Raw genomic sequence first — 17,548 nt, 5'->3', positions numbered from 1 at the left:
GAGCGCACTAACACTTGAGCCACATCCCCAGCTCGACAAAAACAATTTTAGAGGAGGAAAAGTTTATTTAGGGACTCACAGTTTTAGAGATGTCAGTCCATTGAAGGCTAACTCCATTCATTGGGGATCTAAGTGAGGCAAAAGAATATCATGGCGGAAGAGTGTGGTGGAGGAAGGTAGTTCAGCACACCGCACCAAAAAGCACAGAACTCTGCTCAACAAGGAAAAAAATAGAAACCCCAAAGGCATGCACTCATAGACCCACCTTCTCCAACAACACCCTACCTGTCTACAGTTACCGCCAAGTTAATCCCAACCGGGGGATTAATGCACTGATCAGGCTAAACCTCTTATAACCCAATTATTTCATCTTAAACTTATTTGCATTGTCTCACACATGAGCTTTTAGGGGACACCTATTATCTAAAATATGACACTTATCTTTTTAAATTAATATTTAAAGGAATGAGAAATGAGCTTGGAAATTTGTTGTTTGACATATATGGATACTGGTTTAGACAGAGAAAAAATGTATTATATTAATAAAATTAATATTAAATAATAAAATTAATAAAATTAATATTGATTAATTTTCAATTATTGAAATTACTCTTTTGGGGGATAAGGGTAATAGAGATTAAATTTAGGGGTCCTCTACCATTGCACTACATTCCCAGGTCTTTTCTATTTTGTACTCCAAGACAGGGTCTCATCAAGGTGCCTAGGCCCATCTGGAACTTGTGATCCTCCTGCCTCAGCTTCTTGGTTAGCTGGAATCATAGGTGTGCACCACCATGCCTGGTTTGAAATTATTATTATTTTTTAAATGGAGAAGTAAAAATGTAGGACAATGGCTAAACCATGGGCTAAAAGAATTATTGCTTTGCCTGATGATAAACAGTGGTTCTTAAAGTTGGTTTACTTAACAAAGACATTTGAAGGGAAACCTCTTTGTATGAAAGTGTAAATATAAAAACTTTCAATGGGTGTCCTAAGATTGCAGCAGAATTAAAAGTGTGAGTTGAGAAGCGTTCACTTTATTGACAAACTTTCTAAAAGTGATAAAAGCCATTATAATCTATTAATTATTTTTCTTCCTTCAAAAGGCCTGTCAACTATTTTTTTCTGTAACACAATGAAAGAGACAGCCTTATAATAGTTTATATGACACAAGTCCTTTGATCTTTCAGTTAAAAGATGTTTAACAAAATTTCTCCCTGCAGTCATCTAAAACACTTGTACCATCTCTTTGGTAATCTTCTGCTCATCAAGACTTATGCTTATAAATTTTGCAAACCAAAGATAAAAGCATATCAATTTGCATGCACATTTCTCTGGGTTTTGGTTCTCAAAATATGGTGACATAATAAATTGCCATACAGTGTAAACTCAGGTCAGTCCAATTTTATGAAATAAGTAAATTCAGCCCAGCTGTGATTAAATAAGGACACACGGAGGAAAACCTTTTTATTTTATTTTTTTTTCCTAGTAGCAAGTGATTAAACCCCTTCAAAATCTCATTAATTTATTTAATCTTTTGGCTGGCACTTTCTTAAGTGTTTTGCATTAGTGAACAAAAGAGACAAAAATCCCTGTGTGTTTATGTTCAAGTTAAAACCCCTCAAATACTAAGCATTTTGCAATGTCCGTATCTTAAGAGATTGTTAGAGACAATTAGATGGTTATTTCTTTTCTACGCACTAGAAAAGACTTGGTGGAAACGGTCAAGAAACACTGCTAAAGATGCTAACTTTTCTAATAGCAAGTTAGTTAAGGAGATCAGAAGACTGTTTGGGTAAGTGGAATAAATGAGCTGATACAATTGGGTGACCTTCAGAGATACCCGTGTGGGACACATCTGTCTGGGGGAGACTGTTGCCAGGAAGTTTCTGTTTTGGTTTGGGTCCTTTCCATTAGACAGCAGTGGGCCAACACAGGATATTCTTGCTCTTAAGATCTCTTTCCCTGGGCTCCATGCAGCTCATCTCCTTTCCATTCAGAAGAGGAGGGCTCAGGGCTGGGGATGTGGCTCAAGGGGTAGTGTGCTCCCCTGACATGAGTGGGGCACTGGGTTCAATCCTCAGCACCAAATAAAATAAAATAAAGATGTTGTGTCCACCAAAAACTGAAAAATAAATATTAAAAAATTCTCTCTCTCTCAAAAAAAAAAAAAAAAAAAAAAAAAAAGAAGAGAAGGGCTCAGAGTAATTAAGTTTCATCTTCTTCTTATTTTTTTTTTTCTGGTGATGCAGACTGAATCCAGGACCTTACACATGCTGGGCAAGTGCTCTATCAGTAAGCCATATCTCCAGTCACCTTCTTATAATCATTTCATTTCTTTTTCTGGAAAATATATTTGCACAGAAGCAATAGAGTATTCTTTATGATCCCTTACTCTCTCTTTGCATATATATGTGTGTGTATGCATAATTTTGTGTAACTTTTTAAGTTCTAAAGATAGTATTGCTTTTTAATTATGTGCCTACTTTTAATTTTAATTGGAGACAATTTGATTTCCAAGGTATCTAATTTTGCCCTTATCTGGCACATGAAGTAATGGGTAATTTATTATATTTATCATACTATCAGGCCAAATTTTAGGTTTTGGGTACAGTGTCAAAAAAAATAAGAAGCACAGAGAGAAAGGAGGGAAGCAGTCCCCACCTCATCACCTTCTCATCTTTTTAAGCCCCTCATAGTGAGGTTGGTCCTCTGATGACCTTCTGTTAGTTCTAGCTCCTGAAAATGTCCCAGAGGAGAGCTTAAGCTGCACTGAACACCTAATGCTTCAGCTTAGTGGTGGCTTTTCTTCTAGTTACCTACAAATGGGTCCTCATTGTCTAAAGGCAAGTTTATGATCTCAGCTCTTCCTTTTGCCGATTTCCTTTCCAGGACACTTCATTTCTACTCAAGTCCCTAGAGTCAGAGTCCAGAACTGCTTTAAGAAGAAATCTCCTTAAGGATGACCGCTTGACTCCTGAACACTGTCCACTTGGGAGTCCTTGATGTGGTGCCTTTCCCAGGCCCTGTTTATGTCAGGGAAGCTTAGTGCTTACTTTTACTGAGAATGATACCTCATAAATTCCTTTTGCTCCAGCTTCCTGGGCTACTTTGCCAACTTCTTTTAGATAAGATAACATACCAGGTCTCAGCTCCTCCACTGGCCAGTGATCTCCTAAGGAAATCTTCATTTCTAATGATTTGTCTCCTAAATGTTAACAGGTAGAGACTAACAGATTATTGCACACCTACTCATAACTTCCGTCTAAAAATACTGTGGATGTTTCTTTGGCTTTCATTACAAATATGCTATTTCACTCCAGATGCCAAATTAGACAACCCTTCAATCTTAAACAAAATTTTGAGCAATGATTAAAACAAAAATATTATGATTCAGGCTAGATAATTTGGTACCTATTTTGAAATTGATCAGCACTAGGTAGGAAAAATAAATCTGCAGATTCCAACTGGCTGGATTAAATTTGTTTAATAATTCTTATAACATTGGCATGAGAAAATAGTTTAATTAGAAAATAAATTTTAAAAGAAACTGGTGGTGGAGTACAATTAAATATAAGTCATTTAAATTGAAAATAATTGCTATGGTTTGAATGTATCTCTCCAAACGTCATGTTGGAATTTAATGTCCAATTCAATAGTAGGAATAGGTGGGGCCTTTAGGAAGTGATAAGATCATGAAAGCTCCTCCCTTATGAATTGCTAGTCTTCTTTGCCATGTAAAAACATAGCACTTGTCCCTTCCATCATGTAAGGGCACAGCAATAAGGCACCATCTTGGATATAAAGAACAACTCTCACTAGATACCAAACCTGTTAGCATCTTGATCTTGAACTTCCCAGCCTCCGGGACTGTAAAAAGTATAGTTCTGTTCTCTATAAATTGTCCAGTTTTCAGGTAATTTGTTAATTAGCACAAATGGACTAAAACAATGCTTCAAGTGAAATGCTCTCATTTATTCTTGAGTACATATATGTTATACAGCATTGAAACTTTTCTGTGATTCTTTTGAAGACTGAGAAGGTCAGGATTCAGTTGATGCTAGTTAAAGATTGCTTAGCTAATTGTTGGTTTTACCTTAAACATCATGTCCTACATACAAAATTGATACAAAAACAGCATAGCCATCAAAAGTAGAAAATGTTTTTCCAAAGTGAGCCTTGTTCGCTACTTCTTGAATTTGTTCAAACCATATAAATTAAGAGTAACGATTTTTGAATAACATCATTGAAAGTCAGAATCAAGAGAAATGCTCAATGAGAGGAAAATAATCATGCATAAACCATAACAAAACAAAATACTGTTCCCTCTTTTCTTTTTCTTGTCCTTTTTTGGAGAAGAGCTTAAGCCAGGAGTCTGAAGAGCCACCTGTTTTGAAACCATCATCGTGACACATTATTTATTCTAATTATTATCTTGATGATTTAATTTTTTCTTTTATAATTAGAAATCATAAAGCCTTCCTGTAAGTTTGTTCTAAGTAGCAAGCAAATCATGAATACAGATGTGCTTTGCAAACTTTAAGTCAGAGCTGCATATAGAACATTTGTACACAGAAAGAGGACACAAACATTCAAGCAAAGATTCAGATTTCATCCCTGTAAGCCTGGCAGTGACACAGAATTCTCAAGTCTCAGGTTTCTCACTTCTCAAGAGATTGTTCTGAGTGACTTCTAAATCTGCACTCTTCCCTAATTGCTAGACTTCTCCATAGCTACATAGGAATTTTTCCCCTCAATATTTGTCAGTTTGACCTCTAGGATTCATAAGGATCATTGGCATATGAATCTGATTTTAAGTCTTATGATTTTATTTCCACTGAAACAAAGATTATTTCCTGTGATAAGAAAAATTCGTGGAGTAAAAACAATAGAGTAGCAGTCATCATTGGCACTTGCCTGAAGGACTACCCATTTTCTTTTTGATTTTTTTGGCAATGTAATGTTCGTTTTTTAGGAGTATATTTTTTGAAGCAAAATGGTGCTATGCTAGAAATTTGAATCTGCTGAAAATAATTTACATTATTTCATCATGTAAATGAATATTCATTTCAAAGAAAATGTTTACCGAACTTAATTAACAGCTAAGAGGGGTAATGTCAGTGTAGGAGGAACTGTATGGCGTTGTATGGGGCTAGCAGCAGGAAGTCAGGCAGATTGGCTTAAATTCTACTATCTAGCAATATTCTAGGAGAAGCTAGATTAAACTGTGTATACGTTTGAGTTTAGATTTTATAAGACTCTTAGATTTACTAGTTCATTATAGAAAAGAAAGAACATACAAATATTCTCAGTATATAAAAATGCCACAGTGGCTGTTTCCAAACTTGTTTCATAGCTTCCAGTGGCTGGAGGAAATTTCAACAGCAAGTGATTGTTTATCAGCAAATGTGCTTAAAGATAATTTTAAGAATCATTTTGGGAAGGTAGGTACTCTTTTTTAGATACAGTTATTTTCTCAGGATGATATGCAGCCTGGTTAAACCACCTAAGGAAAAGTATATCCTCTTTTAGGGCAATATTAGCAAAATGAAATATCATGTTCACTGTTTTCATATAAAAACAAATAAAGTTATGGATAAATTTTGAAATAGTGAATTACACAAAGCATTATTATATTCTTATATTTGGCTTTGGGACCTAATGCAGTACAAAAAAGTTAGATGAGTGGCTGGAATATGTACATGCCATACACATACATAGAAATTCACACAAACACACCACATAAACACAAACTCTACTCAACACACATAAAACACACACACACACACACACACACACACACTCAAGCACCCTTTTCTGCATATTCTAATTCCTTTCTGAGATCAGCTAGTAACATCAGTAATCGCCTGTGACATAAGATTTTCCTCTCAAAAGTCTATTAGGAAAACATCTATAAATATGTTCCTAATCAAATATTTTTGTGAATGTTTATAATTTCTTTAAATCCAGCAATGATGACATAATGAAGGATATGTTTTGGGGAAGAAAATGCCCACCCAAAGTAGAAAAATCACCAGTTAAAAATCACAATACATCAAAAAATATTTTTCAAGGATGATTTTCATTTCCTGACAGACTTTTCCATAAAAAACTATAAAATATTTTAAAAGAAAACAAAAGAGTACTCAATGTTTTAGTTTCTTCAGTTTTACAATTTCTGGGATTGGACTAGATGCTAGTTATTTTTTTTTAGCTCTAATATTCTATTATTTTAGTCAACCTAAAAAGACATTAAAATGCTCCCACTGGTTCATTCAAATGATAATAGAAAAAGAGGCTTAAAATTGTGAAGACTGGCAATATAACTTTTAATTTACAGATAGCAAAGTTAAGTTCCAGGGAAGAAAAGTGACTACCCAAGGTGACTACCCAATGATGACATCCATTCAGTTATCATCAAAAGTCACTGCTTCCAAATCTGCCTGGTTATCAAATATTTTGCATTGCTTTGTTTTATTAAAGACTCCCACTCTCCACTCCTAGAAATTTCACTTTAATAATGGGGGTGGGGGCAGAGATCAGGGATTTCATTTTTAAAAGAGATCTTCACTATTCTGATTTGCAGGTAAAGGTAGGACCACAGATCATACCAGACTGTCTGGGGTATAGTGATGGAGAGGAACAGATATGTACACAGTACTTGGGCACCACTGTCAACAGTAACATTTCATGGCCCAAGTAGCAATTTCCCAGTGTTTTTCTCCTCTTTTGTGGAAAAGCATATAATTAAAGTGATATCACTTGGTATATAGGTTCATTTTCTTTTATATATTTCCTGTGGGGAAAGATATTTTCCGAAGGAAACAAGAATTAGGAGAATGAATCTGTAGCCCTTACTTACCATAGGATCCAGCTCACATTCTAGAAGTTTAATTCAGCTATTCTCATATAACACATGAATCTAGCCATCACCATGGTACAGTCTTGAGCCTTTTAAGGCAATTGTGATTTACAAATTATTTACTTTACCTCAGGGCATGGTATAATAAATTCCTCTAAGTGGTTAGAATATCATAAGAATAAAACTCTGAATACATTGGTCATAAGATTATCTTAACATTTTTTGGCAACAAAAAGCTTAAATAAAATTAATATCTAACTAATAATAAAAACCACTTTTAAAATCTTCCATGTAGAATTCCAAGCACTTCAATATACCTATTTCTGAGAGTTCTCAACACAGATTTTATGTGTTCACTGTATGGAAATTGTAGCCAAAATACACATTTCTGTTCCTTTTACTCCTACTGAGGCCAAAGTTTAGTTTAAGGCTTTTTTTTTTGGTAGTACATTCTAAGAAATGTATTACAATTCAGCTCTCAATGAAATTATTCCTGATCTTACTTTTTTTTTAAAAAAAGTGAATTAGTCTTTTATCTATTAGTTTTAGGGAAAAGATTAGGGAAAAAACAACTTACCTCTAAATGTGTATGAATCCAGATAAAGCAGCTGAACTAAAAGCTTACTTTGATTTCAAGAAAAGATAAAATTCAACATGATTTAATTTCTTTTTGCATCCCATTTAAGGAATATTACTGAGGTTGACAAAATAAATTCATTATTTAGTCCTGTCATACATGAGGCAGTCTTATTACACTGGCTCTGAGAATCAAGTATACAGTTAAAGCCATACAAGACTACCAAGCAATGTATAAAAGCATTTATGAGCATTTTATGTTTGCTTTAGAAGGCTTATCTGTTAAATGTGTGACATTTTTATTTAAAATAATAATCAAGAAAGTTAATACTATGAATTTATCCTAATATGGGTTAAGAAGCCATTTGAGCTGTATTTAGAAAACTACCAATGCTAGATATGTGTATAATTCTTATTTTTCAATGTAGTTGTGGGCCAAAGGAGTGGTTGATTAATGTATGAACCTCAAATCCTTAGGCGATACCTATTAAAAGGTATACAAAATAGTACTGTATATTTTCAAAACTTTTAAATAAACACGAAGAATACATAGGTATACATGTTATAATTGCAAAGTCAACACGAGCACATACGTTTTTCTTACCTAAATACATACTAGAATGCTTCCTATTACGAAACATGCACCTACAAACACAGGGCCATGCACATAACCTTGCTTTCTGCACTTGCAAGAAAGTTAGAATATACAATATTGTACATTGTTTCAACTTAATCATATTGGAAAATTAATGAAGATGGCATTAAAAAATTCTGACCTAAGAAATCAAAATATGAGGAGATAATTATTCCATAGATTAAAAACACTGAAGACTGATGGAAAGTTAAGATTGAAATTGCTTGTCCCAGTGATCTTGAACGATACAGAAGAGAACAGGATTGGCTGTAAACACTCAGAATGTTCAGTTTGGCAATCGGGACTAGAAGTTTTGTAATCTAGCAATCCAGACTAGAGACTTAGACCATTGGTGCCTCAGATCTCAGAGAAATGGTATAGCTCTGCGCAGTTCTTCGCAAGGCAGGTGGTGCTGATGGAGATCTGGATGCCCATCGGGATGGGAGACGGCGATTTGCTGGTCTGGCAGGTCGGGAAAATCCTTTTCCATTTGAGACTTTCACTGCCATGGATTCCTGTAACACAAATGAAGGCATTTATCTCATTACACAACCAACAACATTATGGATTTCTACTATGGGATTAATGTAATAGCAAACTTACAACCAAAGAAAAGTACTGAAAACTGAAGAAGGCATTTGTCTAATATTTGTGGCATGGAGTATTTTAATCGAAATTCCAATTTTAATATGAACTATGGTACTTGGTAATCTTGTAGGTCTCCTCACACTGATGAGTCACGAGGCAGTTGATGTCTTTTTAGAACTATGAATGCAAAATTCAAAAGTTCAGGTAAAATAACTTCAATATGATGAAACTGTAGATGTTTCTTAGTGGGATGTTAGGATGTTTTAATACCTTTCTCTTTTTCTTTTTTGGTTCTGGGGATCAAACACAGGGCCTCATGCATGCTTTTCAAGCACTCTACTACCAAGTTACATTCCCAACCCTAAAATATTTTTAAATACAACTTTATTCTAATTGCTGATAAAGTGTTACTACCTATATTGGGCATCTGATGAATGAAAAACTTTTCCTCACCTTTCTTTTATTTCCTTCTTTCTTTCTTTTTTACTTCAATGGAAAAAAAAAAGCATCCATTGATCCTAACAATTAAAAAAAATAAAAAGCTTCCATGATTCATTTTATACCTTTGGTTCTAATTGACCTTAAACAGAACTCGTGTTCTTTCATCTGAGATGAGCAGTGCAGATGGCTTCAATTCTACTATTTTAGTGATGGTACAACAATAATCTTTTTCTCTCTTTGGAGACTTATTTCTCAAATTTGTTCATGGGAAAAACAAAACAAACAACCTACTCCTAAAGATACATAGTAGAGTAGCAAACCACCAATCAATACACACTAAAAGAAAACTCCGCATTTCTTGTTAGTGAGAATTTTTGTTGGTTAATGTACATGTTTCCATTTCTTGTCTCTAGATATAAGATCTTCCTGGTGTTTACGGTCTTAACTTTGAAAAATTCAAATGCAGGATAATTAATTGTACCCTTCTTAATTAGTCAAGACTTCTGATAAAATGGAATAAAATTCATAATTTTACAGAGTTTGAAAGACCCATAAAAATAAATTTTTATAACTGGAGTCAATCTGCATAACGTAAAACCATGTTGTTTACTTTTTACTGTAGGCAAAACTTGAATTTTTGTAATGTTAGATAACAACATGTTATCCTGTAACTTCTTGTTAAGTTATGTTGTTAATTTCTGTGACCAATTTTTCTCCTTAATGAAGACTGTACTCTTTTGTGAATGGGCAGCAACAACAACAAGAGGATAAGTTTATTTAAATACCCATTCGTTTTTTGTCAGTTTCCATGCTAAAGAGATACACATAAGAATGACCTTAGTTCCATACACTGACTTTTAGTTCCACAGATAAAAGAACTTTTCAAGGCACTGTTTTAAGTGATGTCTTGTGCAGACTCACATTCATATGATAAATCCTATGAGAACACAAATCAAATGCTGAGAATGACTGAATCAATCATAGATAATAAGTGAAAAGTTAAAATTATTCAAAGATATTTTCTACATTCTTAAAAGTAAACCTCAAAATTCTATAAATCAAAAATGTATATTCTGCAAAAATTTTCAAGAGACAAACAACAAATATTCGATATTCGTGATGTTCTTAAATCCATTCATTTTATTGGTATTATTTTTTTTAAAAAAGATATAATGTGCTATTCCCTGGTCTTAAAAACCACATCTTAAATTTATGCTGAGTTACATTTATTCACAAAGAGTCAAGAAGTCAAGAAGATGCCAAACATGTTTCTACATTCTATTTATATGAATGGGCAAATGAACTGAACTTACAGTCACTGCTAAATGTGGATGCTGTTCTACCAAAATGTGTAATTTGCTTTCTTACCTCTGTTATCTTTTTCCAATCTATTCCTTGCTTCACTTGCTGTCCCCCACACAAAGATGTCTTTCTCTGCAACTCTTGTTCCATTTGAAGCATTTCTAAATGCTGGCTTGATGTAGCACCACCACTGACATCAGAATTACATTTGGTCCAATTATCCCGGAAACACTTAGAATTTTGCAGTGAAGATCCTGTTGATGTCTCATAGGTTTTCAGCAGCTTTTCCACAACACCATAATTTGACCTGGGGTCAGCTGACCTCGGTCGGCCAGACAAATTGCTTGGTCTCCAGTCATGCTCGTGGAGCATGTTCCGATAACTGCTAGGATTTATGTGTTCCTGCATTTGTCTGACCAGACCTGCTGTGGATTTCTTGGTAGGATTATCAGACATCTTTTCTATAGGCACAGGTACGTGGGCACTGGCTTTCAGAATACCAGTCACACTCTCACTACCTGATATATCTGATATGCTACCAATAGGAGTAGTTAAGTTATCACAGGGCTTAAGATCCTCAGATAATTTTGAGTAGCTTTGATTTTGCTGTATTGCATGACAATGTCTATCTGTTCTAAATACAGTTCTGTTAAATTCATCAGTCTTTGCTGCTAACTTTTCATTCCTTGCAGTTCTTTCAAAGCCACAACTGAAACTTCTAGGTGGACCACTGCTCTGTGTCACCGAGGAACTACGGCCATTACCTACGTAAAGATCAGAATGAGATTTAGCAGGGTGATCTGGGATCTCCTTTTCAAATTTTGGCATATTGAGGGTAGAGCAGGTTTTCTGAAACCACAAAGAAGAGGGGCTCTTTTTCACACCTATCTCAATGTCACCTGACCACATGCCAAACCCATCTTCATTATCTGAAGGCTTGCTGTCTATTTTGACTCCTGGTGTCAAAGAAGACAACATCATACCATCTTTCATAGTCTTTCCTTCATCTGGATATGATATAGGCATCTCTTGCAGCCTCAAAATGGAATGAAGATTGCAGCTCTTTTCACCTCGACCCTCCTGGGCCACCCAGCTGTTGTAGTCTGAACTTTCCTTCAATCTTTCTTGGGCTTGTTCAGAATATGAGCTGGGAAAATTTCGAGAGGTGCTTCTTGGAGGAGGAATTGGTGGGGTTTGATTCCTTTCCAAATCAATTGTATCAATTCCACATTTTTTCACAGAATTGCTTGGGAGCATACTGGTACAGCTCAGATTTTTTCTATTTTTCTGTTTTTCTTTTTCTAAACTGATTGGAAGAATGCATGGGCCATTTTTGATCAAGTGGTCACCATGAGGTGCACTGACTACATTTGGCATTTCTTGGAGGAAAGAGTCTGACTTCATCCTGAATAATTACAAAACAAAGTATATTAGTGATAACATTATTTAAGACTAGCTCTTAAAAGAAAATAAGGTTTATGCAATGGATTTCTGCATCAGGAAATGGAATCAAAATTTCCTCAAGATTAATATTTATATAAATCCCCTAATTAAAATTTCAAGTCCACTTTATTGAAGAATAAAGTCCCTTCTCAATGTTACATTCAAGGCTCTTAATCATATTCATACATTTTAATCATTTATATCTATGCCACAACTCCGTATACTATGTCTCAGGCTATATTTTCAACTTTGTCTCTTCCATTATCCATATTACCTGCAACTTCATACTAGACTCAAATTAGACTACGTTCTCTTGAGTTTTTGCAACTGACAGTTCCATTCTATAGCTTTTCTCATGCTATTTCCTTACTTTCTCTTTGCCTATGGAATTCTTATTTATTATGTAATGTGACCTCAAGCTTCGACCCTTGATTTTGAAATAATATTTTAAGTAGTAAGAATAAAAGTCTGAATAAAAGCACAAGGATACATAAATAATTTCAAATGGAAGATCTCACTTGGGCTTGAAAGAAAAGCAAGATTTTTAAAAAGTTTTTAAAAAGCCCAGTAAAGGGTATATAAACAAAGGGAAATATAACAAAAAGAGTGTGGCTATTCAAGGGATAATTGGCACAGTAGTGTGCAAGGATTTAAAGCAAAGTGGGGAGGACAATGAAAAATGAGAGAGAAAAACATTAGGTCAGGACAAGTTGTAATGTCTTTGAATTTCATATTAAAGATGACTGAACTTTTTTCCAAGGCCATGGGGTGATAATAAGAGCTTTATTTGAGGTGTGGCTTATAAAAGAAAACTGGCACAAAAATCTTTTTGGAATTATTTAAGTAAAAAGTTAAATACTGTAGCAACAATGTGGATTCACAAATAAAAATCACTTTATGCATTTTCAATATTTATATCTATGCAATTTATAAAAGATTACAAAATAGCAAACTGTAAATTACAGACAAATACCCACAAAAATGGTAGGAAAAATTAAACAGGCCAACAGGGCAAATTATGTATGAAATACACTTGGCTAAGAAAATCTATTTCAAATCAGCACAAAAATTCTCTCTGAACTTCCCAAGTGCTAAAGAAAAATAAGGGAGCATACTGTTGCAGCTTTCTAAGAAGCATATTGTTTTCAAATAATTCATCTTTGTTTACCATGCAGAGAATTCCAAATTAATTTTAGAATTTGGCTAAAACATACTTTTGAAATGATACATCATTTCTGAAGTGAAATAGAATTTTTGTGGCATGTGTATAGAAATATTTACAATGTGTTATTCTGAAAACTATGTGTTCCTCTATTATGTAAATATTACTTATAGAGAAATAAGTGACTCTAGGGCATAAAATATCTCAGTTGAACATCATATAGAATAACCACACCACATTGTTATTAACTCTGACAAAATTTAAAGATGTATAAAACTGGATTATCCTAGTTGTATACTCTTGCATGGGCCAAATACTCAAAATGGGGAAAAACACTATATTAGATATAGTATATATACATAATGGAATATTATTCAGCTATAAAGAATGAAATTCTGTCATTTGCAGCAAAATGTTACATGGATATCAGGTTAAACAAAATAAGCCAGACACAGAAAGACAAGAATCACATCTTCTCTCTCATATGTAGAAACAAGCAAACAAAAAGATGACCTGAAATACAAAAGTTCTAGGGACTAGGAAGGGTATGCAAAGAGGGGTGGGTTGAGGGAGGGGAGAAGGGTGAGATTAGAAATCAGTTTGATGGACATGACCAATGCACAATGTATGCATGTGTGGAAATATGACAGTGAATGCCATCAGTCTGAATAATTAATAGGTGTTGATTATTATAATAAGAATTTTTCTTCAAGCTGTGATATCTGTGCAAGCACCACTGTGTAAATAAAACATACTTTTCCTTTTAAAAAATGAAATTAAAGGATACTTGTTAATTTATTATGGAAGGTGTACCCTAACTAAACACCAAGAAAGTAACGTATTCCTAATAATCAAATTACAAAGAGCATTGAAAGGTTCCTTTTTAGAATTAGTGAACAGGAAAATATAAAGCTGAAGTATCTATTTTCCATTCAACAATAAAATTTTAATAGCTCATAACTTCTCACTAATAGAATGTAAGGAGGAGGCAGCTTGAGTTCATTAACTAAAAACAATACTGTTGTGATCACGCAACATAAATAGGTGTACAAGCCTACCTTCTGTGGCTAGACCGCTTTCGAATTTCCTCTTGAAAGCTGCATAATTCTTCACTAACTTTGGCAAGTTCTTCAAGAGCCTTTGCACATACAAGCAACAGCAGGTTAGCACTTTGAAATGTAAATATTTCTTTAGAAACAGCTCACAGTGAATCACATCTTACTTACAGTGCTGAGGGCTCCAGAACCGCTCTTACTCTCTTCTTCAGAAGTCTTGGGGCCTGGCCAGGCCTGGAATTCCTTTTGGTTGTCTGTGGTGGCAGGATCCATAAACCCTACTTTTGCTTTTTTTGTTACTTTTTGTTCCTTACACAATTGATTTCCTTCACAGGGTAAGCACTGCCCTGATTTATTTTCTTTCTCCAGACCATCCCTATGATTCATCCCTGTAAATTCACATTGTCCTGAATTGGGGTTGCTTGAAGAAGATTCCAACATTTCTCGAATGGCTTTCTCATGATCAAGACCAATGACCTTAGAACGTTCATTCATGTTGATTTTCCTCCGAAGCTTTACTTCTTGGCAAAGCTGTAAGAAATCAAAATGGAAACTTTTTTTTCCTCTTAACTCATTTGTCAATATTCTTGATAACAAGAAAACATTTTGAACTTTCTTTGCCATATTACTTACTATATACTTCCCTGGATGTTCATGCTTACTCCTCCAAATGGTGCCTCTACAATGTGGATTAGCTGGAACAACTTTGATGAACCATAAATACTACTCTAAGAAAGGCAATGCTTGGATGCTGTTTTTTCTTTCTAATCAGAAATTGTCATTGAGAAGTAAATCTGATTCTATACATAGATGCAGAAGCATTGTCACAAAAGGAATTACCTGAATCAACTACTGACCATGCTTTCTAATTGTTTTCAGAGAAGCAAGAGTTTAATTATCATTAAAGTCATTTATTTTAAACATATGACCATATTTACACACTGATATTTAACTGTCTAAATAGCTGACAATTATATAGTAAATCAACTCATTCTGTTCCCCAAGTAGGCACTTGTCAATCAAAAAATACTTCTTTTTATTAACTACATTGGTAACGGCTAGATACTACTGGTGTTTTTAATGCCAAGACTATACACATTCTAAAAGAAATTTCTCATTAAGATTTTAAAAAGTGTGATAATGACCCATGTGAAACAATAAAGCTCAAAGGCTTTGACCATCTATTTGTGTTAATGCAAGTCCCAAATTACTTCTTGAGATCTTTGTTAAGTCTGCAGACGCTCAGCTCACTCCTAAAAAGTGAAGGAAGTAGGCTTTTCTTTAGGCTTGACTCTTGGGAAATATATTCAAATATCCAAAGAGACTGTCAGAAAAATATGAAAGCAAATGACTCCATTTCACAGCCATCATCAATATCTGCATTACATGTATTATTCAAGGACTTCAACAACAGTTACTTTGCTGCTCAATATTTGCCCAACACTCAGTTGAGAAAAGCACTACACAGAGTTGATCCCTGAAAGATATGTGGTACATTTATTTCCCTAATGATTATAAATTTAAAAGCACTCATTGTATAAAGCAGCGTATCACCAAATAGCACTGTGACTCAATTGTTTTGGTATCTATAAAAATAACCTAAGCTGCTGATGGCATTATGATCTGGGTTCACCTGTTATGTTTTACATATGATGTGTTCCCCAAAAGATCCTGAGTTAATGCAGGAATGTTTAGAGGTAAAGTGATTGACTGTGAGAGTTATAACCTCATCGGTCATCCTAGTTTGAATAGACTGAATGGTAACTGTAGGAAGGTAGGGTGTGGCTAGGTTAGGTGTGTCACACTGGGGACCTGTCCTGAAAAGTTCATCTTCCCTGTGACCCTGGTGCCCTGGTTTCTGACCCCACTATAAGCTGAGCAGCTTTCCTCTGCTGGGTCCTTCCATCATGATGTGCCACCTCATCCTGGGCCCAGAGCAATGGAGTCGGACTGAGACCTCTGAACCTATGATCTCCAAATAAATGTCCCTTCTCTAAGTTGTTCTGGTCATGTATTTTAGTCACAATTAGAAAAGTTCACTAAAAAAAATGGATATGAAGAGACCATGTTAAATCTAAGGAGGCTGTTGGTGATGTTACCCTCCTTTTGAGAAGTCTTGAGTGAAAACAATATTCCTATAGTTTCATAACAAGGGGGAGAAGTTCTATTCCTAGGAAATAGGTTAGTTTTTGGTCTCTTGGATGTTGAGGAATATGCAACAGATAGTATTTGCATTATTTGCTAGGAAGACAGATTTATTTCTGCATTTCACTTCCTTCTGTCTTCATCTTATTTATCTTTGTTTTTGTATACTTGACCATATGTGTAATTTTGAGACATCATATATTCTCTTGGGTCCTTAGCTAGTAAAGAATAACAAATAATATGCTGTAATTAATGGAAAACCATTTGCTTTGCATAAGTGACTTTATCTTATCTAGCATTCAGCACTTGTCAATAGCTTTCTGATCATTCCACCAAAGGAAACAAGTCATAAAGATTGCAATGTGAAAAAATAAAAAAGTTAAAAATAATGATATTTAAACAATTCAGAATTTCTATCTGTATTACTCCAAATTTCAAATGATTCAGGCATGATCGTCTTGGCTTTCCAAAAGCAAATGCAATGATTATGGGTAGTATCAATAGTTGTGAAACAAAGATTCATCAGCATCATCTTGATTTTTTTTTCAGAGAACTTGAACAGCTTTCTTTATTTGCCAAAATGGGCCACAATTTTGAGCAGCAACCTTCTTCCGATATTTTCAAGATTAACAAAAATGAACATTACAGAATTTTCTGGTCATTAAGAAGAAATATCCCCAAAGGAAAGTAGGATCTGTTAAGCTTCTTCTAACTGCTGGAGATTAGCTGAAGAGCTGTGCACATATAGAACCTGTATGAATTCACTCTATAATACTGATGTGCAACAAACATTTATTAAATTGAGTTGTATCTGGGTTGGCTCATAATAGCCAGGATTGCTGAGAAACACAATTTCAATTCTTGCTGGGGAGAAATAAGCCCCTTCTCTGCCCTTGGGGAAGCATCTTAATGCCCAATGCTGGATGCTTTCATTAGATGATAAGTCACTTGAAATCTCTGAAGTTATAAGTATATGCCTGCAAGTTCACAATTCTCTTGCATGATTCAAAAATTTGCATCTGATTTATAAATAAAAAATTGTAGTTGTAGATGAACAGAACTTTATTCGTTCATTTATATGTGGTGCTAAGAATCAAACCCAGTACCTCACACAAGCTAGGCAGTACTACATCTGATTTTCTATACAGATTTGGTGATAAATGTTAAACAAATACTGTTGATTATGCTTGTGACATGCTGCAATATTTCCAAGTCCTGATTTCTAAATTTTAGTTTGAAAAAATTGTCTTGATTCTTTGTGATAGGTGAAAACACTAAAATACTTTCCTCCTATTTTTCTTTTTGTACCAGGGATTGAGCTCAGGGTGCTTAGCCACTGA

General features: G+C 34.5%; 1 protein-coding gene across 4 annotated transcripts in view; it reads right to left on the bottom strand.

The window, feature by feature from the left end:
• Window positions 1–3,954: 3,954 nt before the first annotated feature.
• The window catches only part of Kiaa0408 (KIAA0408 ortholog), a 33,232-nt gene continuing 19,638 nt past the window's right edge, over window positions 3,955–17,548 (bottom strand). For 3 of the 4 annotated variants that reach the window (XM_021733315.3, XM_040283267.2, XM_040283268.2), the window contains exons 3-6: window positions 14,235–14,594; window positions 14,067–14,146; window positions 10,470–11,808; window positions 3,955–8,587 (exon numbers count right to left, since the gene is read on the bottom strand). In XM_021733315.3, coding sequence (XP_021588990.2) covers window positions 8,414–8,587; window positions 10,470–11,808; window positions 14,067–14,146; window positions 14,235–14,594 — 1,953 coding nt within the window. In that variant the 3' untranslated portion in view covers window positions 3,955–8,413. Of the gene's footprint in view, window positions 8,588–8,680; window positions 8,838–10,469; window positions 11,809–14,066; window positions 14,147–14,234; window positions 14,595–17,548 lie in introns of those variants that run through there. The other variant, XM_078019215.1, reaches the window with a different exon arrangement.

This window comes from Ictidomys tridecemlineatus, chromosome 8, assembly GCF_052094955.1.
Source record: "Ictidomys tridecemlineatus isolate mIctTri1 chromosome 8, mIctTri1.hap1, whole genome shotgun sequence".
NCBI classification, from domain to species: Eukaryota; Metazoa; Chordata; class Mammalia; order Rodentia; family Sciuridae; genus Ictidomys; species Ictidomys tridecemlineatus.
This window is presented reverse-complemented; position numbering and strand designations above follow the sequence as displayed.